The following is a 25,983-nucleotide window of genomic DNA, read 5'->3' on the forward strand; positions in this document are numbered from 1 at the left end:
GATTCTATCACTTGATTCACATTTTTCAACCATGTTGTGTATACATCCTGTAAAGAGGTCACCCCCAGCTGATGACCCCAGTGAGCACATTCTGACATACTATCTTGGACTATATATATATATGTAGTATCCAAAAATGAACTAGCAACTAGTTTGCTGCTAGCTTTAGCAAAGCTGGATCAACTATCAGAAAAAAAAAAAAAAAATAGGCCAGGGGTGTTTGGGTGGCTCAGTGGGTTAAGCATCTGCCTTTGGCTGAGGTCATGATCCCAGGGTTCTGGGACTGAGCCCCACATCAGGCTCCCTGCTCAGCAGGGAGTCTGCTTCTCCTTCTCTCTGCCCTTCCTTCTGCTCGTGCATGTGTGCGCATGCTCTCTAAGTAAATAAACAAAATCTAATAAAAAAATAAATATTTTTAAAGTAAAAAATGGGCCAGAATCAGGAGACAGAAATGCAGCATGTGTTATGATAAATGAAAGCTGTGTCCCTAGGAGTTAGGTGGTTTGGGTCCAAGGCACAGTTCAGCCTCTCTCTAGATTTACAGCCATCTTGTCTCCTCTGTAGTTGGAAGCACCTCCCGAAGCATCCAACAGAAAATGCACTGTGTGCCCTTATGTAAAATCACCTGGCCTCTTTGGGGCTCTGTGTTGCTTTCTCTTCAAGACAATGAGGGCACTGTGCTAAACTGTTTTCATCATCTCTTTTGGCTCTGAGTCCCATGAGTCTACAAACCACCAGCTTCTTCCTCAAATCAAGAAATGACTTTACTAATGTCTGGCTGTTTCAGAGAATAAACACTGAAGACATCCCAAAGGCTTAGGGGTGCACAGAGAGCTCACTTCTCTTGTGTCCTATGCTTGCCCTGTGTAGGCCCCAGCTCATGCTCGCACGATCTACAGACCTCCATCTGCTTGACGAGTCTGCTTCGGTCATCTTTGAGGTGACTTTTGGCCTCCAGCTCGTACTCCAGGTCCTTGAGCGTCTGCTCCAGAAGCTGCCTTTTTGTGAGCGCCTCATCCTGAGCTCTCTGGTAATCCCGTAACTCCTCCTCCATCAGACGCATCTAGGAGGAGCAGAGGGTGGTTAGCCAGGGTACACCAGGAGCAGAGCATCTGAAGAGACAGTGCAGAGGCTGACCCCAAAGGTGACGGGGGAATGCCCACATAGCAGACCAGAAGACCCTGAGCAAGTTCCACCTCCCTCTGGGCCTCAGTTTCCATTCCTGTAAAAAGCACCAGCTTTCTGGCTACCAGTGGCAACCCACTGGGTTATAAATTCAATTAAGCAGATGTTGGCCAGCATTTTGAAATTAAACACAATTGAAAATATCAGAGAAGAGTATCAGCAGATATGGTCTTGTGAAACCTTTGTACTAGACACTCATACATTTGTATGGATGTACCTATTACTGGGTTGCAATGCGAGACATAGTTCTTACTTATAGGTCATGGCCAAAAACACCCGAAAGCCACCAAACTTAGTACATGCTTCCACAGCACAATTTCTTACCCACCTGTACCAGCATCACCTCAACGGAGGGTCAAAATGAGAGGAAAATAAAAACTAAATTAATGACACCCCCCAGAACCCTGCAGGCACAAAATCTAATAATAATATAAATGTGCTTATTAGGTGAAAACATCTGCCTTCTAAAAGAAAATCCTTTTCAGTCATAATTTACAGTGTTTTATTTCATCCACAAGGTGGCACTGAACTAACAGCTTTGAAGAAGGTGCAACAAAGGGATTGATACTCCAGGGGTTGTCCAGGATTTTCTGCTTCTCTTGGAATCTCCCCTGTTCTACTTCTCTGGGATCTCCCCAGGGGACCGGCCACCTCAGCACACTGTCGGTGTTCCTCCAACACCTGTGTGGATTGATTCAGTGAAGACCAAGGCTATCTGCTTTGTTTCCAACCTCCTTCCCTCTTAGAGATGGTACAGGTATTGGGTGAAAGCACAGTGTTAGGAATAACTACATCAGCGGTTTCGTTCCTTGGGAGAGTATATGACAGTGAGTAGCAAATTCCATTAAGAGAACAGCATCCTTTGGGGGTGATTTTCACAGATCTGCTGGGGAAGCCCCAAAGATAGTCTTTAGGGGGGGCCCAACAGGGTAAGCTAGTACCGGAAAGCCCAGCAGGAAGACTAGGCAATGGGTTCCTCTCGTGGAGGCTGACAGGAACCCCTGACTTTCCAGGAGAACAGAATAACCTAGAAAAAGACCTTTCCAGAGAAAGACCCTCGTCTCATCTGGTGGTAACAGAGTCCCTCTTAAGATCTCGTAAGGGCTCTGTCAAAAAAGAGTACTCGATAAGGCCATGCCTCAGAGAATGCGGACAGTGTCTGGAATCACATAGTTGTGATAGCTTCTGAACCCCCTCATGCTCCCTTTAAGTAGTCAGAACTGCCTTTCGCTAAGTGGGATCCAGATAATGAGCCAGTGGAGTCTTCATTTCCTAAATATTACCTTCAGCAGAACTTCTCCGGCTCCACACCAAAGGCAAAATTTGTAAAATATCTATTTCTCTTAAAGCAAAGAAGGCAGAGCTTTGCCCTGAGGATAGACTCCTGCCACTTTTGTGTTAATGGGTAGCTTTAACTCCGGATTGACCAAAACACAGGTTGGGGCAGTGAACAGAGGAAGTAAACTTGAATTTTCCAAGGATCCAGAATGACCCTGGCTTGTCAATTCCCTTTTGTTTTCAACAGTTGTACTGGCTTCCACAGCCTGATGTAGGGCAGTATCGGCCTGCAGTTTCCTTCCAGAATGATGAGGTGTCCGTTTCTGCCATACAGATGGAAACTGTGTCTCACAGGGCTGTGCCACTGAGAAAAGTCTAGGAAGGGCCACCTTGGTTCTCATCATAACGGATCTTTTTTTGAACAACTGCTCTTTTATAAACCATACTGGTTGTCTCCTGGCTTTCACTAATCTCTGGGGATCTGTTTCCTCATCTAACTATAGGATCTCTAAAGTGCCTTCCAATCCGAAGATTCTAGCAGAATCATAACCATTATACAAAAAAGCAACAGGAAGCGCTTTGCAGGGGTCATTATGATACTGTGACTTTTCTGAAATCAAAAGACACCATGTGTTTGTTGGTGTTCTGGCAAGTATCAGAATCTCTCTTCCTACTGGCCATAGAAATGCAAATGGCCTTATATTTAATGCCAAAGAGAACTGTGATGTCATTATGCTAATTGCAGTTATACAAGGAGTCCCACATCATACGGCCCTGCAGGCAGGCAGAGGGGACCTGTTATCAAGGTCCTTTCAGGAGTATTCTAGAAGTCTGTAATAAATATCCATTGTTCTTCCGCACAGTCCCAGCACTGACTCACCGGGGACATTTCTTTGATCATCAAAGATATTAAAAGTTTGTTTTTTAAAGAAAAACTTGTTTTCCTGTGGAATCCTGGCGCTCTTGGCTCTAGTTATGAAAAAAAAGCAAGCCTTGGACTTTTTTAAAAAAAGCCTTACCACTGGTGTCCAGGATATACAGACCCTCTGCCCTCTTCTCACGTGTTATCTCATTTCATTATTAAATAATCATTATTTGGTATATTTTTAAAGAGGGAAAAACAGATGCTCAGAAACTTGGGGTAAGCTGCTCAAGGTCACGCAGCTGGCAAGAGGCACAGCAAGAAATCAGCATACACTGTACTTGTGTTTCAGAGCCTTGAGTTTTCCATTAAAATAATCAAAAACATTCCCTTTATTTTTTAAGCTCTTTGCAAGTCAAGACTGAAGGGAGCTAACATTTGAGTTACTTTGCTCTACTATTCATATAAAACTAAAAATATGTTTTAATAATTTCAGTACTCATAAATTCCTTAAGTTTCTTTTTGTCTCCATTACTGTTGTTCTAAAGCTCTCATCCACCACACTCACTCTAATAAAAGTCTCTATTTTCTAAATGAATAGCAAAAAGCAATTGCTTACTATAATCCTTTTTCCAGGGCTGAATTAAAACATTAATACATGTGAATCACTGGGACACAGCTGGGTACACCACTGGTGCTCCATAAATAGCAGCTAAACATTTTAGGCAAAAACTCTTGGATTAATCAAGAAAATGGTCACTTTAAAGTTGTGTCAATTTCACCTCAGAGGCCCTGGGACTTTGTCTTAGAATGAATGCCATTTGCCCCATATAACCAGCCTAAGGGTTAACACTAAGAATCAAGCCCAAATGCTGTCTTCAGATCTACCCAGAATCTTTCCTAGAAGAGTTTCAAAGCAGTCTCACAGGATACTGGAACAGGGGGTAAACCAGGAGCTGACCCCGCCAGGCATTACCTCATCCTGCAGTTTCATGGCAGTCAGACGTGACTTTTCAGCCTCTAGCGTTTTCTCCTTCAACTGCCTTTGCATTTCTGCAAGTTCCCTGCGATTTTTCTCCTTGTACTCATCCAGCTGGTTCTGGAGCTCCAGTGTTGATACACGGGACACCTCAACAATGTCAGCCATCTGGAAGGAGTGACATGGGGGAAAGCCCACCCTGTGATGCTCCAGCTGGGGCCTGAGAGCTAGGTTTGGGACCCTCTCAACACAGAACACATCTCCTCTTCTTTCTTCTACAGTCTCCCCAAAGACTTTGCAAAAGCACCTGGTCATGGGCTGTCCAGGCGTAGTCATCTCTAACTTGGAAGCAGAATGGAAGAATGCACAAGCACACCCTTTGCAGCTAGACACACAGACCTGGGTTGTGCCTTTGCTTTCCCACTTACCAGCTACATAACTGGGTCATGTACTTTAAACCTCATTGGGCCTCTGTGGTGTCTTCATTGAAAATACTGGAATCATAACATCTATCTTACTGGGTTGTTGTCAAAATTAACACATAGAGATAGAATTCTGGTTACAAAATAGCTAGTAAAGTGACTGGTACATAGCAGGTATCATAAAACGGCAGGGTCTCCTGCTGGCTCCTAAAATGTGGGGAGCCCATCAGTTTTTGTTTGTTTTTTTTAATCAGCTTTGTGCTTTTTCTGGGTATTTTAGGGCAGAGACAAGTGGAGGAGAGAAGTAACAATGACTGGGTTTTGAAATTACCTTTCACATTCCTGGACAAGAAGTGTGGGTGCAAATGCAGATATTATGCATTGAGGCAGAGGTTCTGATTCAGGTAACATTTGTTAAGTCAGCCCTTACGTGCCAGGCTTCTTTGGGTAATTGTTGAGAGGAGCTGGGCCCAGAATCCAGATGGTATTATATTTTCTAGACCAATTTCCCTTTGACCAGGATTCTCAACAATTCCAAAGAGCTGCTTCAGGGGACCTGGGAGTTTGACACATGCGTGCTTAGACAGAAATGCATGTTTCCTTAGCTCTCATGGGGCCCTCAGAGGGCGCCAGGGCCCAGCTCTGGTGTTCCACCCACACCTCCTCCTCCCCCCGCCCCTTACCTCTTTCTGCAATTTTTCAATGGTCTTGTCCAAGTGCCATCGCTCGTTCTCCATCTCGTTCTTCAGCCTCCTTAACTGCTCCTTCTGCTCAGTCTCATCTTTAAGCTTCTCAGACAACTGCTTCTGCTCCTGGGTGGCCCGACTCAGATTTCTCTGCAGAAAGCAGGAAAGGGACAGTGCTGTCACCTACCACCAGGTCAGCCACAGGACCGGCAGCAGAGGAAATTCTGCAGCCAAACCATAAAGCAGTCAGACCTGCTACATCAGTGATAAGGAAAAGGGCCCCACAAAGCCATCACAAGACACAAGGACACTCACCGCTGGTTCTGAAATTCAAGGACATAAATGCAAGGTTGTCTTAGCCAAAAACCACGTGAGAATGAAGGGACAGGCAGAGGGGGATTTATTACAAAAATACCAAAAATGCCCAAGGCTGCTCAGGGCAGTGATTAAGGACAGTGTCTAAAAACATGAAATTTTCAAGTTCATGCTTGAAAACTGAGGTAAAGATATACAATCAGACAAACCCAAACCAATGGGGCAATCATACAATTTGCTCTGCTCTGCAGATGCTTCTTATGGTTAAAATAGCTAAAAATGAATGTATGAGGAAACAGAACATTGACCCACAGGTCAAGAGTCCACTTGGGTAGAGGGAGTTGCAGTCAACAGAATCACGGGTTGGACTCCTACACAGAAGAGTAAGGAATTTGGCAATCCACAGGTGGATAAACTTGAGGAGCAGAAGGTGTTAAATGGAAAAGACACTAGTTAGAGGAGTAAAAAAGGGTGTTATTTAGTGATTCAGCACCAAAACCTAGTACCTACCATAAAACGAAACTATCTTGAGTGTGCTATTTTCCCTGGGATCCCCTGAAGCTCTCCCCACCCCCAGTCACACAGCCTGGCGTTCTTTATGTAAAAATATGCAAGTCTACAACAAACTCCTAAAGTATTTTAGAAACATAATGGTGGTATCTTTAAATGGCTGAGTGCTGAGGCCACTGGCATGAAGACACATAAAGAAGGGGCACAGCTCAGAAAGGGGTGGCACGACTCAGACGTGGGCTGGATCATCTAGGTAATGGTAAGGTATTGAGGACGACATGTGAGTTGCTACAGGTTCTGCTTAGGACCTGTGTCTGGTGTCCCCACAGATACTGTATAAGAACAACAGTTTAGGGATCCCTGGGTGGCGCAGCGGTTTGGCGCCTGCCTTTGGCCCGGGGCGCGATCCTGGAGACCCGGGATCGAATCCCACGTCGGGCTCCCGGTGCATGGAGCCTGCTTCTCCCTCTGCCTATGTCTCTGCTTCTCTCTCTCTCACTGTGTGCCTATCATAAATAAATAAAATTTAAAAAAAAAAAAAAAAAAAAAGAACAACAGTTTATATTTGTACAGCACTCAACAGTTTACAAGCTGCTGTCACAGGCACCAACTCAGGCATCTTGAAAACACTCCCAAATCACTTTGGGCACTCCTGGTTTGCAAAGCATAGCCAACCACGCTGCTGGCCAACCCTGTGACCTGGGGCCAGAAAGCCACCCATGGAGGCCTTCTGGCCCCTCCACTCTGCCAGACTAACTGCACCCTGAGAACCAGCCAACACAGCTGGGCTGCGCAAGTTAATTGCTGTGGAAAACCAAGGTCAACAAAAGCTGTTGAGAGAAAAGAAGGTGGTAAAAGGAAGGTAACCAGAAGTTTAGTGTGGCAGTGTGGCGGCAATTAGCAGAGGAGTGTGTCCCACCACAGTCCAGCTGGGCACATACCAGAAACAGGATCACCTCCTGGGATTCATGTTTGTGTTGATTTAGTGGTGCTGGGGTAGAGGGGAGCACACATGGGAAGGCAAGCAAGGTATGGCTCCCTGTGTGAAAGAAAACTGTCTGTTATGTATCTCAAGGGACACCTGGGTGGCTCAGGCAGTTGAGTGTGTCCTTCTTTGGCTCAGGTCATGATCTCAGGGTCCTAGGATTGAGCCCTGTGTCAGGCTCTCTGCTCAGCAAGGAGTCTGCTTTTCTCTCTCCCCCTCTGTGCTCTCTCTTTCTCTCAATTAAATAAATAAAATATTTTTAAAAAATAATGTATCTCAAAATGTAAATTTCCCAAAACCAACAAATACAGAGGTACATGAATGGCTTTCTATAGGATCCAACTGAACCCGTACCCCTACAGACCTCTCAGCCTCTCTCTTCTTCCTCCTGGATCCCAATCCCAGAGGCTCTAGGCCAATAGACAAGCTAGCCTTGGCTCCATTCAACCTCCATCTGGAGGTTTCTGCTTCACCCTTGGCTCAGACAGGGCTCCCTGCCTGGCCCTGATCTCCTGTGCCACTGGAGATCACCAGACTCCCCAACTCTGGGCCTGGAGCCCTGCCAAAACCTCATACACCCCACCCCAACACTCACACATTTGCCTGGAAGAACGGTGTTGCTAGATTATTTAAAATATATTTCTTATACCTTGCCTGTATTGCAGGGTAGTAAGATCTCAAGGCAAGGAACAGATTTTCCATTTGGGTATGTCTCATAGCCCAGATTCACTATTAGGCATATGATAAAAACTCAATGGCTGGAAATTAATACCTATCCCCAAAAGTGGTCTAAAGACTTCTCATATCAGTATCACCAAGTAAGGATGGAGTATTCCTTACTGAAAGCACAGATTCTAGCCCTTTGTGATGGAGTCACCATCTTCCTTAGATTGGAGCCCACAAATTTACATTTAAAAGTTACCCAGGTAACTCTAACATAAAGTGTAGAGATGCTGTTTAGAACAAATGTTTCTTTCTCCCCAGTTCTTCCAGACATGTATTCCAATGCATCACTGCTGAGAAAACATGTTCCAAAATCACACGAAAAAGCAAACTTTCCCATTTGCAGCTGAGAGTCCAGAGTGAAAAGCTGTCGCTACAGTGACTGTATTTCCAAGACCAGCAATATAAGCCCATTGACCACAATACTGGGACAAAAATCGGGGGAAAAATGATCAGTCAGGAGAATGCAAAACACCAAGTTAGTGGATGTATGGGGAGTACCCTTGAGCTTCAAGACCACTGTATGGCAGGACACAGAGCTTTTTACTGTGTGACTGAGTAAGGCCCCTGTTGAGCCACATTTACAATAACGGAGTGGCAGGTGAGCCCATGGGCTTACAGGAATGAGAGGCTTGATGAGACGGAGGCTGGGGATGCCTGCCCCTAAGCTGGAGGTGACCGCCCCTGAGCTACGGTGGACCTGAGTGAATCTGAGCACAGGCAGGCTCCTCTCTGCCCCTGAGGAGGGGAAGCTGTATATTGAAAGGAAAGCTGCAGTGAAGCATTTACAATCTGAAGCCTTGAAAGCACTTCTCAGGAGTGTTTTCCAGATACCCAAGTTACAGCCTGTGAGAGCAGCTCATAAACCAGTACACGCTCTCCCGCCAGAGCACAGCTTCTGCGGGGACACATGGCCGAGGAGGTCCCAAGCAGTACCCTGCCACAAAACCCTGGGGCGGCCAGGGGAAGCACTGGGGCTCTCCTCCTCCGTTGTTTCAAGACACAGAAGTCCAATAGGGTGGGAGGTGAAGGCATACAGAATTTACACATTATCCCTCCCGGAAGGAAAGGAATGTGGCTTCTCCAGAAAAGATTTCTTCACTTGCCCATCTGCAGGAGCCATTTCTCCAGGGAATCCTACCCGCCTCTGCCTGAATGCAGTTCCCATCGATCCACCCAGTAGCACAATCCAAACCCGAGCGGCAGGGGTCGAGCAAACCAACGATGGCATCTTTATAACCCACAGCCACGTTCTGACTGAGTCCTAATAAATCAGACCTAAGTTCACCTGGTCTTCAGCTACTACATAAAGAAATACATTGGGCAGCCCGGGTGGCTCAGCGGTTTAGTGCCGCCTTCAGCCTGGGATGTGATCCTGGAGGCCCAGAATCGAGTCCCATGTCAGGCTCCCCACAGGGAGCCTGCTTCTCCCTCTGCCTGTGTCTCTGTCCCCTCTTTCTCTCTGTCTCTCATGAATAAATAAATAAAATCTTTTAAAAAATACATTTATCGTGCATGAAGATGCCATAGATTGCTAAAGGCACAGAGATTTGAAATATAAAATGCTGCATGGAAAAAGCAAAAACAAGTTACTCTTTCCTCGTCCTTGAAAAGTTAATTGAGTTCCCCTTCAGTTGCCAGCTTTGGGAAGAGAGGCATGCAGAAAGTTACTAAAGGAGCCAGCTTTCTGGTTCCCAACTTTAGAGAAAACCCAGCATTTCAGAGCGATGGTGCCCTTTTCGTGGCGCTACTTCCGAGACCGGCTAGTTGAGACAACCATGCTGAGATTGTTGGGCCTTTTTAAAACGTGTTTGCCGGAGAGCAGGGCCACACACGGCCGCACCGGGAGTTCGCGCCATCCCAGCACCGCTGGGGAGACAGGTCTGGACAACAGCAAGGCATCAGGGATCACTTCCAAGGCCAGAAGAGCAATCTGGAGGCGGGTGGGCGGGGATTACATTGAGATCTTTAGGCCTTGGGGCCGTCACCTGCTCTCTCTGCAGAAGGAACCTGGAGCTGCCGATTCACAGCTGGTAAACTACTTCCTTATGTGGGAGACTTTCTGGTTTGACCTAAAGTTGATGAGGACGGACGGCCTGTAATAGCTGTGCCCAGCACTCGGTGCGGGCGGGACACGAAGATGCAGACTTTCATCCCTGTAGAGTCCAAATGCTTGTCCTCTCTTCCTGTGACCTGCAGGCTCTTACACCCAAACCCTGCCCTGCACTTGAGCAGCCGGGCTTCATGGGCACGAGTCCTTAACAGCACAGTGGGCCTGCCCTCCACACCAAACTAACCAAACGAGGAAGGAAGGGGGGGGGGGGGGGAAGAGGAGAAAGAGAGAGAGACAGAAGTCCAAAGCGAAGACAGGCAGACACCGAAATCAGGAGAAAAGTTTTACTTAAGTTTGCAAAAAACAAGGTCTTTGTCCAAAGCTGGAGGGAAGGCACCGACCACTGCTCCGGGGGTGGCCGCCCCGAGCACAGGCAGGCTCCTCTCTGCCCCCGACGAGGGGAAGCTGTATGCTGCAAGGAAAGCTGCAATTAGGCGTTCGGCAGATTTACAAATCTGAACCCGGACCGCTTTGCCAGCTCCTAACACCTTTCCTACGCGCCTTCCTCATCCAGTGGTCCTCATGGAAATGAGTCAACAGTCTCCTCTTCGACAACTGCTCAAAATCATTGGCTTTTGCCTCCTCAGAAACTGCCTGCCAGTGCCTGGTGCTGATTCTGTAAAGCTCGAGAGCAGATGGAAGGAAGGATATACCTGGATCACACCCAGGTCGCTGTGCAAAGTCATTTTAGACTTTTGCACTTCGGTGCATACTTTTTTTTTTTTTTTTAAGAATGTACTTCCTACAATCTTTCGAACCTTCAAATGAGAAAACCTAATTTTCTAAGAATCTACTGATTTCGAATACAGATAGCTATCTAGTTTCAAAAAAACCCTAACTTCCTCCTGCTTTTAATAGCCGTCCTTTGGGACAGCACTCTGCAGAGGATATTTGCCCAGAGGAGAAAGGAAATTGGCTTCTGCCAGAGAGCGGACTCCACACTGCCTCGGGGACCGATCCTGCCGGCCTTCTCACACAATTCATATTTTATCTTTGGAAAGCTGTCAAGCTCTTTAATATCCTACACCAGGATTTCTCAAAGTCGGCACCACTGGCATTCGGGGCTAGATAATTCATTGCTGTGGGGGCTGTCCTATGCTTTGTGGCACGTTTAGCAGCATGCCTGGTTTCTGTCCACTAGATGCCAGGAGCTCGTCCCCAGTTTTAACAGCCAAAAATGTCACCAGGGGGATCCCTGGGTGGCACAGCGGTTTGGCGCCTGCCTTTGGCCCAGGGCACGATCCTGGAGACCCGGGATCGAGTCCCGCGTCGGGCTCCCGGTGCATGGAGCCTGCTTCTCCCTCTGTCTATGTCTCTGCCTCTGTGTGTGTGTGTGTGTGTGTGTGTGTGTGTGTGTGTGTGTGTGACTATCATAAAAAATAAAAAAATAAAAAATAAATGTCACCAGACACTGCCAGATGTCCCCCAGTTGAGAACCACTGGTCTAGATAGAGGGTCTGAAGTCTGGTGTGGTTATTACTACGAAGAAACTACCTGGAAGGCGTGGCAATCTGTACATGTCTCTCCAATCTTGCTCCTCAGCCTTCCTTTACGAGAAATAAAGACAACAGTTCTGCATTTACCTGCACGTCTTCCAGCTCACCCTCCAAGGTCCTTCTGACTGATGTGGCTTCTCTTTCTTCCTTTCTTGCATTCACAAGGGCCTCCTCTAATTGCCGGTTTTCTCTCTATGATGAAACACAGGGTCAGAGTGCACACAGACGTGTGTTGTGCCTAGAAAGCTAAGCTGACTCGGTGGCATGAAAGGAAGGCAGGAGACACCCAAGGACAGAGCCAGCAGTGGCTCTGGTCACCACATGACCACCCCAGGTGGCATATGGCAGTATGTTCTTAGACATCTGTGCCTGTCTGCCGGTTCCATATTTAGCCAGATGTGAACATGCGAAGCACCCAGGGTGACGGAAAACACATATCCAGCCGCCCCTCTGGAGCTTTGGAAAGAGCAGTTAGTTATCCCATGGACCCAGGCACACAGAGTTTTGAAAAGGTTTCCAGGTAATTCTGATAAATGACCATTTTTGGAACCCCTGTTGGAATAGACCCCCAGCTTTACATTTCTTTTTTCCCATCTCTTACTGTCAGTGGCAGCTCACACGGCCACAGGAATACATGTCTCTTGCTAACGGCCTCCTGCTTCTAGGGATCGGGCGAACCAAATATCAGTTAAAACTTGTGTGGCTTCAAAACCAATCAAGTAGGGGCACCTGGGTCACTCAGTGGTTGAGCGTCTGCCTTTGGTTCACGCCCACATCAGGCTCCTCACAGGGAGCCTGCTTCTCCCTCTGCCTGTGTCTCTGCCTCTCTCTGTGTGTCTCTCATGAATAAATAAATAAAATCTTTTTTAAAAAATCATCAATTATGTGTTAAAAAAAGGAAAAATAGACACGAGTGAGAACAGGTCTGCTGGTAAGATTACAATGGCCTTTTCAGGCATGTAGAAGCCTCTGCCTATGTCACAAGGTTCAGTGTCCCTGACGTCTAGGTGAGCAGGGAAGCCTGTGTTTCCCACCTGACTTCACCATCTCCCATTTATACCATCATAGAGGAACGACAGCAATGGCTTGCAGAGAGGATATATTAACCACTGCCTCCACCTTTTTTTTTTAAGATTTTATTTAATTGTTCATGAGAGACACGGGGGGTGAGGCAGAGACACAGGCAGAGGGAGAAGCAGGGTCCATGCAGGGAGCCCGACTCAGGACTCGATCCCAGGTCTCCAGGATCCTGGAGAAGGCGGTGCTAAACCACTGAGCCACCCGGGCTGCCCAGCCTCCACCTTTCCTACTAAATTGTGATAGCAAATCCCCCTTCCACTCCCAAAATCACGGACACAGGAAAAAAGAAAGATCTGCAGCTGCCAGACCCAGGCTTGAGGCCCAGTGAGCCTTACCTCGCATTTTGTGAGCCTTTCCTTTGCCTTGACCTCATCGTCCTTCATGTCAGCAATCTGCCTCTGCAGCCGAGCGACGCTCTGCTCCAGCTCTTCGATGCTTTCCCGCAGCTTCTCATTCTCCTCCTGCAGAGCCTTCACGTGCATTTCAGCCCCTAGCTGGCTCTGCTCTGAAGTGTTGCTCCGACTGGCCAGGACCTCGACATTCTGTTAAAAACATGGAATGGGTGAACATGAGCACTGCTGTCAAGGGGCCGTCCCAGCTTCAGGCATGGCTGATAGTTATTAAAAACCCGTGATGTGCCAGGCACCGTGCTAAGCCAGGGATCGACATGCTATAGCCTAGAGGCCAAGTCCAGCACGCCACCTGTTATTAAAAAAAAAAAAAAAAAAGTGTGACTGGAGCATCGCCATGCCCACCGGGAAGCGCACTGTCTGTGGCAGCTTTCACGGTATAACAGCAGTGAGGAGTCCAGACATCTGCAAGGGAAGGCCCCTGGTGCTACAAAGCCTAGAATATTTACTATCTAGCTCTTTACAAAAAAATGTTGTCAACCGTTGCCTATATTAAGTCTTTGAAAGAAAAAAAAAAGTCTTTGACAAGGGATTTTAAGTTTTTAACAACTCTAGGAGGTGGGTACGATTCTTATCACTGTTTTAAAGACAAAGAAACTAAGACTTGGGTAGATAGAAAACTAGTCCAAAAAAAAAAAAAAAAAAGAAAGAAAGAAAACTAGTCCAAGTTCACTTAGGAGGAAGCACATTCGGGCAGACTGACTCCAGAACCTGTTCTTGTAACCACTGCCTTCTGCCAAATTCACATCCCTGACCCCTTGCCATGTGCAGGGCCCTTTAACAGGAGTTCTGGATGAAGGACAGTTTCTGTTTATAGACTTTTTTTTTTAATATCCAATACAAAATGGAAATTAAAATCCACTTAAATTTTGATACAGTTCCTAGTGCAAGCTCTAGGCGCTATCTTCTGAAAATGAGCTCCGTGCTGCACAAAAATCCTAACAGAAAGGCATGGTGACAATTACAGTGTGGTTATTGTTAATTCCAGATGTCGCATGGAATTTTTTTTTTTTTTTTTGGCTCAGCAATGTGAAGTGATAATAAGTAGCCTTGTCCAGAATTCCACTTCTCCCAGAAGATCTCTCGCCTTCCATTTCTCCACTACTACAAAGATGCCAATGTCAGCGAATTGAATGCTCATGAAACAGCAGTGCAGATGCCTGCAAGGAAGGGAAGGTCCAGGGAGGGCAAGCTTTGACTTCGAGGGTTATGTCACGGCCCCCTTGGGAGAACTATCTGCCCAAATTGCCTGCTTGCGTAGCCTTACGGAAAGATCTTCAAATCTTTTTTTTTTTTAATTTTTTTTTATTTACTTATGATAGTCACACAGAGAGAGAGAGAGAAGCAGAGACACAGGCAGAGGGAGAAGCAGGCTCCATGCACCGGGAGCCCGACGTGGGATTCGATCCCGGGTCTCCAGGATCGCGCCCTGGGCCAAAGGCAGGCGCCAAACCGCTGCACCACCCAGGGATCCCGATCTTCAAATCTTTTAACAGTACAATAAGCTGTATTATCCTGAACTTAGCCAATTAGAAAGTTTCAGAAACCAGAGCATCTTTTCAAACCCAAATGTTTAATTCTATACATCTGGGAACATCCATCACAGCCATGCTACTGGGTCGGAATGCAGTTAACTAGCAATGCTAAGGAGAAAACTAAAGTGCCCAACAGCTAGGACTTCTCAGGATCACTTGGGTATCCTCTCCTACCAAAGCCAGCAAGATGAACAAGGAGAAGTGTGTTTGAAAGCCTGAGAAAGGACCCAAAGAATCCAATAACTGCTCAGACCAGGGAAAGAAAAAGAAAAGTCTAGATTGCCCATTCTTGCCCTAAATTTCCCATTAAAACCTAAGACTACAAAGCTATAGTTATAAGACAGTGTGGCACTGCCATAAGGATACACATACAATTCACTGGGATAGAATTGACAACCCCCAAGCAAACCCAACATTTTACAGTCAACTAATTTTTAACAAGGGCAAAGATACAATGAAAATAGGTAAACTGGACTTCAGCAAAATTAAAAACTTTTGTGCTGCCAATGATACCATCAACAAAGTGAAATGACAACCCACAGAATTAGAGAAAATGGTTAAAAATCATATATTTGATAGAGGATCCATATCTAGAATATATAAAGAATTTTTCAACTCAATAATAAAAGACAACTCAATTAAAAAATGGGCAAAAAAGGGTGTTCAGCTGGCTCAGTCATGTAAGTGTCCAATTCTTGATTTTGGCTCAGGTCATGATCTCAAGGTTTGTGAGAATGAGCCCTACATGGGCTCCATGCTGGGCATGGAATCTTCCTAAGATTCTCTCTCTCCCTCTGCCCCCACCCACCGGCCCAACTCTCACATGCATTTTCTCTCTCCAAGAAAAAAAGGAGCAAAGGATCTGAGTAGACCTCCTTCCAAAGAAGATCTACAAAAGTCCTAGAAGTACATAAAAAGATGCTCAACATCATTAGTTTACCAAGGGGAATGCAAATCAAAACCATAACGCGGTGCCACTTCACACTTACTAGGATGTCCATATAACCAGGAAGATAATAGCAACAGTTGGGGAAGATGTAAAGTCAGAACCCTTACATGTTGGTGGTGGGAATGTGACACAGTGCACCCGCTTTGGAAAATAGCTTGGCAGTTCCTCAAAATGTTAAACAGAGTTATATGACCCAGCAATTCCACTCTTAAGTGTATACCTAAGGGAGTTATCTAGGTAAGTTTGTGGGGCCAAGTGAGTTGAGGACTCTACTCTTCTGCCATCTTGCCCCTCCTTCCAATATACACTTGAGGGAAATGAACACATGTGGCCACACAAAAACTTGTACAAAATATCACAGCAGCATTATTCCTGATAACCAAAGGGCAGGAACAACCCAACTGCCCATCCACTGATGAATGGGCAACCAAAAGGCAGTAGATCCATTCAATGAATTATTTCACTCTAAAATGGAATGAGGTACTGACCCATGCTACAACATGGATGAACCTTGCAAACATTATGCTAAGTGTAAGAAGCCAGTCCCAAACATCCACATGTTGACTTTTTTTAAGATTTTATTTATTTATTTATTCATGAAAGACACAGAAAGAGAGAGGCAGAAACCTAGACAGAGGGAGAAGCAGGCTCCAGGCAGGGAGCCTGATGTGGGACTTGATCCCGAAACTACGGGATCACGCCCTGAGCCAGGGGCAGGTGCTCAACCGCTGAGCCACCCAGGCATCCCACACGTTGACATTTAGATGAAATGTCTAGACCAGGCAAATCTATAGAGATAGAAAGTGGATCAGTGGTTGCATGGGGCTAATGGTAATGAAAATGTTCTAAAATTGATAGCAGTGATGGTTGCACAAGTCTAGGAACATACTAAAAAATCACTGGATTGGGCACTTTGAACAGAACTGTAGGTCACAAATTATGTCTCCATACAGCCAAATGAAAGAAGAGAAACAGAAGATAAAGAAAATCAGGACACGGAGTTGGGATGGAGAGGAGATGAGGTGTTGACCTCAGTGGCCTGAGGTTCGCCAAGGCACCAGAGAGAGGAAGAGCAGGCTCCAAGATATCTGCCCACATGTTCTTGTAAAGTGAAGAACACACACATGTGGTCAGTGCTCTTTTGTTCACCCAGGAATCTCAGGGAGAACAAGGCCACCGAAAACCAGATCTGGTTTAACTTGAATTCAGGCCTAACTGGCCCCCTGGCATGCTAGATAAAGGGCCTCGCACTGTGTTTTGATGTCTAGGACTTGGTATACTCTCCGTTTGCAAGCTGTGGACACATATCCTAAATCCTGAGGGATGACACGCCAGAAGGACTGGCCGGGCAAGTGAATGGCTCAGTTTATAGCTGGCAGGGCTCGGCTCCAGTGCTAGCTTTCAGTAACACAGGCTGAGCATGACTCGAGGGAGCTCGCATGGGTAGAGACTCTGAGTCCTATTTTGACTAGCTGTTGTTTTTCTCTGTGTCTTCATAGGGTGATAGACCACATTATGTTTACCAATAAATGGACCTTAACCCTCTGTTGGTAAACTTTTCCAGAACCCTCTCCCTGTCCCTGCCTGCCCCCCCACACCCAGTCCCCTATTTTATATCAAGTCCATAGGACAAACTTCCTTTTCCCGAAACCACAGCTAATTCTCTGAATATCCCTTTGTCAAAGGCAAGTCCTACATGACTTCCCAGTGAAGAAAAAAAAAAACTGGTCTCAAGGACCTTCAAGAGCGCCCCCTTCCAACTCTGAACTTTGACCTAAGCATCATCTTTTCCAAATGCTTACGTTTGTATCTCAGGAAATGTGGCAATGGGCCGCAGGACTCTACTGGGACCTGAGTTGGTAAGGACCAACTCAGAGATCACTGGAGACAAGTACTACTAACCTCGATGAAGTTGCTGGGACTATGTTTCTGTGTGTGTGTGTGTGTGTGTGTGTGTGTTTTATTTTAAGTCCTCTCATAACAAGATTGCAGAGGCTGCTACATCATAAATAAAATTAAGGAGCACACAATCTCTAAAGATTCATTTATCCATATCACCACTGTAATATTTATTTTTAAAGGAACTGTATGGATTTGCTTAATATTTTAACTACTATTCATTCATGCAAGCAGTCACAAATAGTCAACAAAAACCAACCCTAGCTCCTCTGCCACTCCAAAAGGTTCAAAACACCTTCCAGTCATCACCACAGGGGCAAAAGTAGCAGATGTGCTATGTTCTATTGTTTTTCAAGACTGGACCATCCCTTAAAATTGCACTATCATTTCTTCACCTCTCAGGCAACCCAAGTCAGAAGGCAGGTGGGTAGCATAAGGCAAAAGGTTCTGCTGCTGCCACTGGTGGGGTGGAGTGGGTGGCTAGAAACTTGTATGAGGTCCTGGGAGGCAATTTGGTAGTATCAACCAAAATTATAATCCACATTCCCTGTGATCCCATACCTTCTCTTCTCGCACTTATCCTACATGTGTGCAAAATGCCATATAAATAAGATTATTAGGGACACCTGGGTGGCTCAGCGGTTAAGCATCTGCCTTCAGCTCAGGGCGTGATCCTAGAGTTCCGGGATCAAGTTCCACATCAGGCTCCCTGCATGGAGCCTGCTTCTCCCTCTGCCTGTGTGTCTCTGCCTCTCTTTTTCTGTGTCTCTCATGAATAAATAAATAAAATCTTTTAAAAAAAGATTATTAATTGCAGCATTAAAATAGCAAAAGATTGGGGTGAACTAAATGCATCTGATGGGGCCCTTGTTAAACAAATTATATCAGGTCAATGATAACCTGTGCAGCCAAAAAAAAAAAAAATTAAAGGAAAAAGAGTGAGGAAAATGCAAGGGACAGAATGGTACACACAGAAGGGAGGTCTGTATAAAAGGCAGGCAATGGGAGATAAATATGTAATTACCCGGCTACACAAGAAACAGGTAAAACATGCTGGCTCTGAGGAAGGGAAGCAGGGTCACGGAAAAAAGGAGAGAAACATATCCATTGCAAACCTTCTTGTAACTCTTGAACTATGGAAATTCAAGAGATATTACATTTTTAAAAACAAAATAGACATTTTCTTTGAAAAGACTATCAATGCCCACAGGCACTTGGAGGACAGCCACCTCCCCAGCTCAGTTCTCACCTCCTCCAGCCTCTTGAAACCCTTCCCTAGCACATTCGCAGATACTTCTGGGCCATGAAAGATAGCAGAGCCAGAGCCCCGGGAGCAGCTGTACAAACAGAGCAAAGCGCCAACGAGATCTCCCACGCGGGTTTACATAGTTAAGAAATTCCTTTTCACCACATATAGCTGGGAGGGTGGAAAAGACCCAGATGGCCCAGGACTTGCACTTATGTGAACAGGTCTCCAAAATTTCCACCCAGCAACCTGAAGGCAGAGAAGTCCAACGTAGGCTGATGAGAGAGCTCCAAGGGGCTGCACAAAATTAAGCGCCTTTCAAGGTTTTGGGTTTTTTCAACAAAATTGCTTGTACAGTTTGCATTCGACACCACAATATTTTTCATTCTACTTCATGTCTCTTTATATTAAGATACTGTACCCTTGGTATTCTGGAAGACGGACCACTTCTCCCCTGCAGCTGTGCCAAGGCCTCTCCTCCTCACCTACCCAGTACACGCACGCCCATCTCAACTTGAGCAATGCAGACATAAATCATGTCAAGAGTGGAATTCTCTGTTTTAACTCTAAAAGACATATCTCACAGCATAGAGGAAGGAGCAGAAGGCTCTACGGTCAGTCAGCCAGATCAGACTCGAATCCAGGCTATATCTGTTTCCAGCATCTTTTGCTGGAAAGCATCTTTCGGCTTCAGAGAGCCTTCCTTCCTTCACTTGGAAAAGGTGGATGAAGTTACCTACCTGGTATACTTTGTCAATATCTGGGCAAGAGTCCTCACCTCTGATATGACTGCCAAGCCAAGGAAACCCACATATGTTTCCCAAAGGGCAGGACTTTGCACAGTTCACTTGCTGTAGCTCTAAATCCTCAAACTTGGCTTCACACCACAACCTGCACATTTTGGGCAGCCAAATATCAAACCTATATTTCCCCAAAGAGAGACCTGAGATCTTCTAATGGTCTTTCCAGGACAACTGTGCTGCACAAATTAGATGACCCCCTTCTCATTCCAAGGGCAAATCAGATTTCCTGGTTGGCTAATTCATTAGAAATTTAGCCTCATTTCCCAATTGAGGATGGTCTGCTAAACCGACGTTAACTAAGAAAATTTTTCCAAAACAAACAGCATGTTTCAATGTGCTAAACTGCTAAATTTCCACTACTTGTAAAATAGTTGACTTTTAACCATATGCTCCAATTACTATTTAAAAGGAGAGGAGAGGATATAAGATTGTATCACCAAAAAAAAAAAAAAAAAAGGCAAAAATTCCAGTCTTTGTAAGGTACCACCATTCATTGCTAATAATGACCCGCTTTTCATGAGTTAATGTCTACATTTAGAAATGCTCACATTCTCCCCTGGGGCCAGAGGAAACTTTTAACCATGACAAGCACAAAATCCTGAAAACGGTGGAAGAAAAAGCCATGCCTGAGTGTTTTTTTTTCTGATCTAAAAGGCACTGATGCACTCCTTGCAGGAGCACAGACACCTTGGGTTCACTCCTGGTGGGTAACAAGTGGCCTCGGGAGGAGGCCCTCCTGGCTTGCCCGAGTGCAGACCCTACAAGTGGACACATCGGACTTTACTAATTAACAAGGCATCTACCACAGCCAGCTTTTGTTTCTTTTCTGTCTCCCTGTTTTGCTGAATGAGTGAAAACAGCTGAGGCGTGGAGGCCGGGAGTCCAGGGAATGGAATGTTGGTCTGTCGGTTCCACATCCCTGGCCGCCCCCACACTCCTATCTGTTGAGGCTGCAGGATCTCAGCTGATGGGCACCCAAAGTGTCCCTTAGGTCAGGCCATCTGCTGGGGGGTTACTGCTTTTTCACCATCACAGCGGTGGACGTCCACTTTGGCCTCCACAGTGAAGGACCTAGGTGACAAATAACAGGATTCTCGCACTTGACTGAGCATAGGGTTCACCTGGGGATCCCGTTAAAGGCTCACCCTAACTCAGGAAGCCTGGAGCATGGACTGGACGCTGCTTTTTTTTTTTTTTTACGACTTTATTTATTCATGAGAGACAGAGAGAGAGAGAGAGGCAGAGACACAGGCAGAGGGACAGCAGGCTCCCTGCAAGGCGCCTGATGCAGAACTCGATCCCAGGACCCTGGGATCACACGCGGAGCCGAAGGCAGATACTCAGCCACTGAGCTACCCAGGCAGACTGCATTTCTAACAAGCTCCCGATTAATGCCAATGATGCTGGCCTGTGGGTCTCACTTTGAGTGGTGAGGTCTAGACAGAGGAGAGGCTGTTGTGACCTCAGGACCTTCCTGTAAAGGCTCAGAGCTCTGGCCCCAACTGTTCAAGTCCTTCAGGCTTCCTGGTCTGACTCCAGAGCCTGGCGTTGGGTGTCAGGTGGCTTGGACGCTACTGCAGGCTTTGCAGCCAGCCCACACTGTGACCCATGCAAACCTCTGGCCCCTCTGAGCTCAGGTCACACCATTAAAGAAGTGTAATAGGTAACATTACCTCTGAATAAGTCAGAAAAAAAAAAAAAAAAGACAAGATACAAAAGCTTGAAAAAGCTGACATGCTGGCACTAATGTGGAGTGATGCGGTTTCCCTTCCTCCTTTTTGACTCTGCCTACTTACCATTTTTGGTCAGACAGGGATTGAGCCATTGAAAAAGATCATTTTTTAAACCCCTGCTCTAAAAGCTACATCAGAATTTCCAAAAATTCTGTCACTACATTTCCCAAATACCAACACCATTCCTTCCCAACATATCTGCAGTTCAGAACTGAATCAGTTACATACTTGGACTTCTCAATGAGCTCCATTTGTTTGTGTTTTGGGCACGGGAGCAGGGCACGAGTGAGATGGGAATCCACGTGACAAAGAGAATGGCAAAGAAGTCAAGGGTGCTCATACCAAAACCCCAAATATTTTCAAGCAAGAGTTGATTCCAACGCCAAGAACAGTGGTTAGAAGATGTGGATTCTGGACCAGACTTGGCTAATAATTCACTGTGTGAGGACTGCAGGCCAGTCATTTAACTTTGCTGCCTTCAGTTTGCTCCTCTGCTCACGAACTGGTCTAATTCCAGTGTCCCTGCCAGTTCTCAGAGTCTGGAATTCTAGAATGAACTTGGAAGAAATTGGAGCAGTATCAGTCATGGAGTTCAAGAATTCCAGAGGTTTCTACTCTTTCAGCATCATGCTTACATTTCATTTTCAAACACTGCCCATTAATCTCAGATCCTTTTTATTGGTGTCCCTACCCCCGGCATCTAAAGGATGTGAGAACTCATCTCCAAAGGCAGGCAACCTCTGGCCACCAAGCAGAACAAAGTGTTGCTAAATTGCGGTAATTTACCAAGTTTAAATGTATTAGGCTTAAAGAAGATGTTGTTTACATCCTGTTTTCTCACTGTCCTGGCGGTAGACTTCCTGCTTATTACCAAATCACCTGAAAGATACTCTCTTCTCGACATATTCAATTACCCAGTGTTGCCAAGGTAACTTGTGATTACATAGGTTAGAAACATCACTGGTATTCTTCACCACATTTTTGTGAAATAAGTCAATATAATTCTCTTTGAATAGTTAAGAAACAGCAAGATTTGCTTTCAGGGTGGCCTGTCATTCAGACATAGGTCCTAGACAAAAGTTATGCTAATAGAATACCTCACATTTGCTCACGGAATGCATTCGATGTAGGTTCTCATTCAAGCCACACAACAAATCTATAGATCCCCAAGATGGGGTTAAGTCACCTATGATAAAAGAACTCTGCACCTAAATTGGTCAGGTGATTTTCCCGAAAAGCTACAAGCTCAACAGCGCAGGCTTTGACATACGGTATGATTCCGTTGATATGAAATGTCCAGAACAGGCAAATCCATAGAGAAAGAGTAGACTCGTGGTTGCCAAGGGACCAGGGAAGGGGAGAATTTGGATGTAAGGGGCTTGCTCCATTTGGGGGTGATGGACGTGTTTTGGACTTGGAAAGTAGCGACGGCTGCTCAACCTTGTGAGTACATAAACACCATGAATTGCACATTTTAAAAGAGCGATAGTGGTGCATTTTATGTTAGGTGACTGATACCTTAATAAAAACAAAAGAGTTAGGGCCTTGGCATCAGCTGACCTGATCCAGGCCCTCTTGTTCACCACTAAGCCTTGGGTTTCCTGTTGCAATCATGAAGCAGGACATTGTGCCCAGCACACAGCAATGCTCTGGGCACATGGTAAGAACTCAATGAATGACAGCTACGTATGTATTAAAGTCAGGTAGCCAAAAGTCACACAGCCAGGAGTCCTATCTACCTCCGATTCCCTGTCTCTGATCTCTGCTACTTGTTTCTAGGTTCTTCTGAGTAGGGCAGCAACTTCAGTCAGCCAGAGAAAGATACAGGAAGGTCCACAGCTGGCAACTTGGGTGGAGGGGGGGTGTGTGTGGCTATGTCCACACACTCACCCTGACTTAAAAGGGGTAAAAAAAAAAGAATACGCAATTATATCACGGAAACAGTTTCATGCGCTTCTCTAAAACAGCCTTAGGTTACAGACTTTTAATTATGCTTTTGCCTTTTTTCTTGTTTCACACAACTCTACGAAATTCTTACAAAAATTTCCCCAGTGTCCTTGGATCCTCTCAGTTTTCAGGAGATAAAAAGAGCCTCACATCCTATTTATGAGACACCACTTCCCTCGCCCCAAGGGCCACAGTCTAAGCTAATCTTGTAACCAGCACGTAGAAGTTTTTGTTTATAGAATCCAACATCCTCCCATGGTGTGGCTGACCCTTCAAGGAGCTGCCCGCTGGCTTGAAGAGACTCCACCCAGCCAGTGCCATGCATCTAGAGTTCTGCGTCACCAGGAAAGCATCAGGGGGTAGGGACAGGAAAAAAGCAGGGCTTAGAAACCCAGTTTCTTTGTCACCAATGGACCAGACAGCTTTACAAATGGTTAAAATCAGCTCGCTATCAGCACACACAAGCCTAACAGGTTGTACAGGATTTTTGAAGAGAGAAAAACAAGCAGGTTCTCCAGAGCATTGCCTACTGGGCAGTTGTGGGGGACTCCTCCAAGATAAACCAAAGGCTCCATCTAGAACCCAATAGGTCCTAAGTGAGGTCACAGTTCTATACTGTTCCCTTCCCAGAAATCTTGTTACTGTGAAAGCTGAGCCTTCAACTTTCCTATTTTGCCACTATATTATTTCTATAAATACTGAGGATTAACCCCAAGTTGTAGAAATCATGCCACTTAAAAATATTAAATAAAAAATCTTAGACCCAGAACTCTCACCCCAATGACCAATCCCATTAGCACCTCTCTGCACCCCCAAACTAGACCAAATTTCCATGCGGAAAATCACCACATTTCCCCTTTGTCCTTCACTTCTGCAGCTGCAGGCCTGAAGCTAAAAGGGGCTGGAGAAGCAAAAGCAGGGCTGATATCATGGTTGAGAGGCACAAGGCTGGACCAGAACTCTCCTCAAGCTTTGAGGCTGGTTCCCACAATAGCCTGGATTAAGACATACAACAAGGATGACCTTTACGTATTTCCTCCTTCAAAGATGTCCAGAGCTCCTGTAAAGCCCACACGGCATCTCTGACCCCTTCCTGCAGGCCAGCTGCTGGGGTCGGCAGCCAGCTCTGACAAGCAGAGGGAGCAGGGCCAGAAAGAGGAATTTCCTAATCCAGGGAGGGTCACCTGCCCACTCGGAGGTTTGGCTCAAGTACTAACTTCTCTGAATCACAGTTTGGTTTTCTTAAAAGCAGGAGTGGTGTTACGGATCCATTCACTGCATGGATCAAGGCACATGAAAAATAATGGTGCCAAGTGTCAAAATACTAGTCACTATATAAATAGCAGTGTCCAGGGGCGCGTTAGTATGTACCACCCAGAAGTTACAGCACATAAAGCACAGATTTCCTTCTAGACAGAGGCTGGAAGGAGGCGTCATGACTTGCTAGCCTCCTTCCCCTTGGACCAATGGTTTCTGAGCCTTGGCTGCTGGCACGATTCTTACTGAGTCCCTCCGTTTCTGACTAAAGAGAGAACAAAATGTCACCTTTCCTGTCAGAAGAGCTGGGAGAGACCGAAGGGGGAGGGATAGAGTAACCCAGTCTAAACAAAGACCTGTCCCAGGAATGCTTGAAGGCCAGGTCCCACTGGGTTTTTTTTTTTTTTAAGGCCATTTAGGGGAGCACCTGGGTGGCTCAGTGGTTGAGCATCTGCCTTTGGTTCAGATCACGATCCTGGGATCCTGGGATCAGGCCCTGCATCAGGCTCCCCGCAGGCCCCTCTGCCTGTGTCTCTGCTTCTATGTGTCTCTCATGAATTAAATTTTAAAAAAAAATTTTTTTTAAGGCCATTTGGGCACCTACCATGGAAGCCCCTATAAATCATGGTGGTCATTAATGCTGTTCACCAAATATGTCAGTCTTGCTCACTTCCAGGCACATGCAGGACTGTGCTGTGCTTGCTTGCCTTCTGTAGACCAGTGTGGTCCTATCACTAGCTCTGGCCAATGAAATATGAGTGCAAGTAGCACGCGTCACATCCAGGTCCAAGCACTAAGAGCCACTAAGTGATTCACATATGCCCTCCCATGGCTGCAGCAATCTTGGACCGAGGTCCCCCAGTAACTCTGACTGGCAAAGCAACCTCCACCCAGACACTGCCATGACCCACAGGAAAAGACTATCTCTTGCTCACATTACAAGTAGATAAGCTACTGAGATGTTGTTATTGTGACATAACCTAGCCTATCACATCATGGAGAGCCCTACTACTTCCAGGTTCAGCCCACCCATCTCTAGTCCCCTGAGAACAAAACTGAATCCATCATAAACTTCATCCCAAAGAGCCAGTGGGGCTGTGACAAAGACAGAGCATGGGCTTCCAGGGTCAGGCAGACTTGGGTTCAAATCTTGACTCAGCCACCTACTAACCATGGAAATCTGAGCCAGTCAATTACCCTTAACTGAGATGCAATGTTTTCAACTTTGAAATGGCCATTATATTGCCCACCACACATGGTGGAGATTAAAGCTAATGAATGTAAAATATGGAGCATGTGGCCAGGCATGCAGTGTGCACTAAAGAAACACAGCGAATGTAGTGACCTACACACCATTATCTTTACACCCTACTTTGACTCATTTACCAGCTGTGGAACTGGAGCCTCTGCTTTTTGCTCTGCAAAATGGGAAAGTTGTGCTGTGCCCATTCTCAAGGTGGCCACAAGGGCTCTGTGTGAGTGTGTCTGTGGAGCATACAGCAGGATGCCTGCCTGTGGCAGCTGCTCAGAAAGTGAGAATACCCCCACCTTGCTCCAGACCCCATACTTT

General features: G+C 45.9%; 1 protein-coding gene across 5 annotated transcripts in view; it reads right to left on the reverse strand.

Moving 5' to 3' along the window:
- Positions 1–25,983, reverse strand: part of CGNL1 (cingulin like 1) — a 162,894-nt gene that overhangs the window by 19,972 nt on the left and 116,939 nt on the right. For 4 of the 5 annotated variants that reach the window (XM_041744748.1, XM_041744750.1, XM_041744749.1 and 1 more), the window contains exons 9-13: positions 12,970–13,176; positions 11,642–11,746; positions 5,410–5,562; positions 4,302–4,472; positions 902–1,063 (exon numbers count right to left, since the gene is read on the reverse strand). In XM_041744748.1, the coding sequence (XP_041600682.1) occupies positions 902–1,063; positions 4,302–4,472; positions 5,410–5,562; positions 11,642–11,746; positions 12,970–13,176 (798 nt within the window). The remainder of the gene's footprint in view (positions 1–901; positions 1,064–4,301; positions 4,473–5,409; positions 5,563–11,641; positions 11,747–12,969; positions 13,177–25,983) is intronic. The other variant, XM_041744751.1, reaches the window with a different exon arrangement.

Source organism: Vulpes lagopus, chromosome 2, assembly GCF_018345385.1.
Source record: "Vulpes lagopus strain Blue_001 chromosome 2, ASM1834538v1, whole genome shotgun sequence".
Taxonomy (NCBI): Eukaryota; Metazoa; Chordata; class Mammalia; order Carnivora; family Canidae; genus Vulpes; species Vulpes lagopus.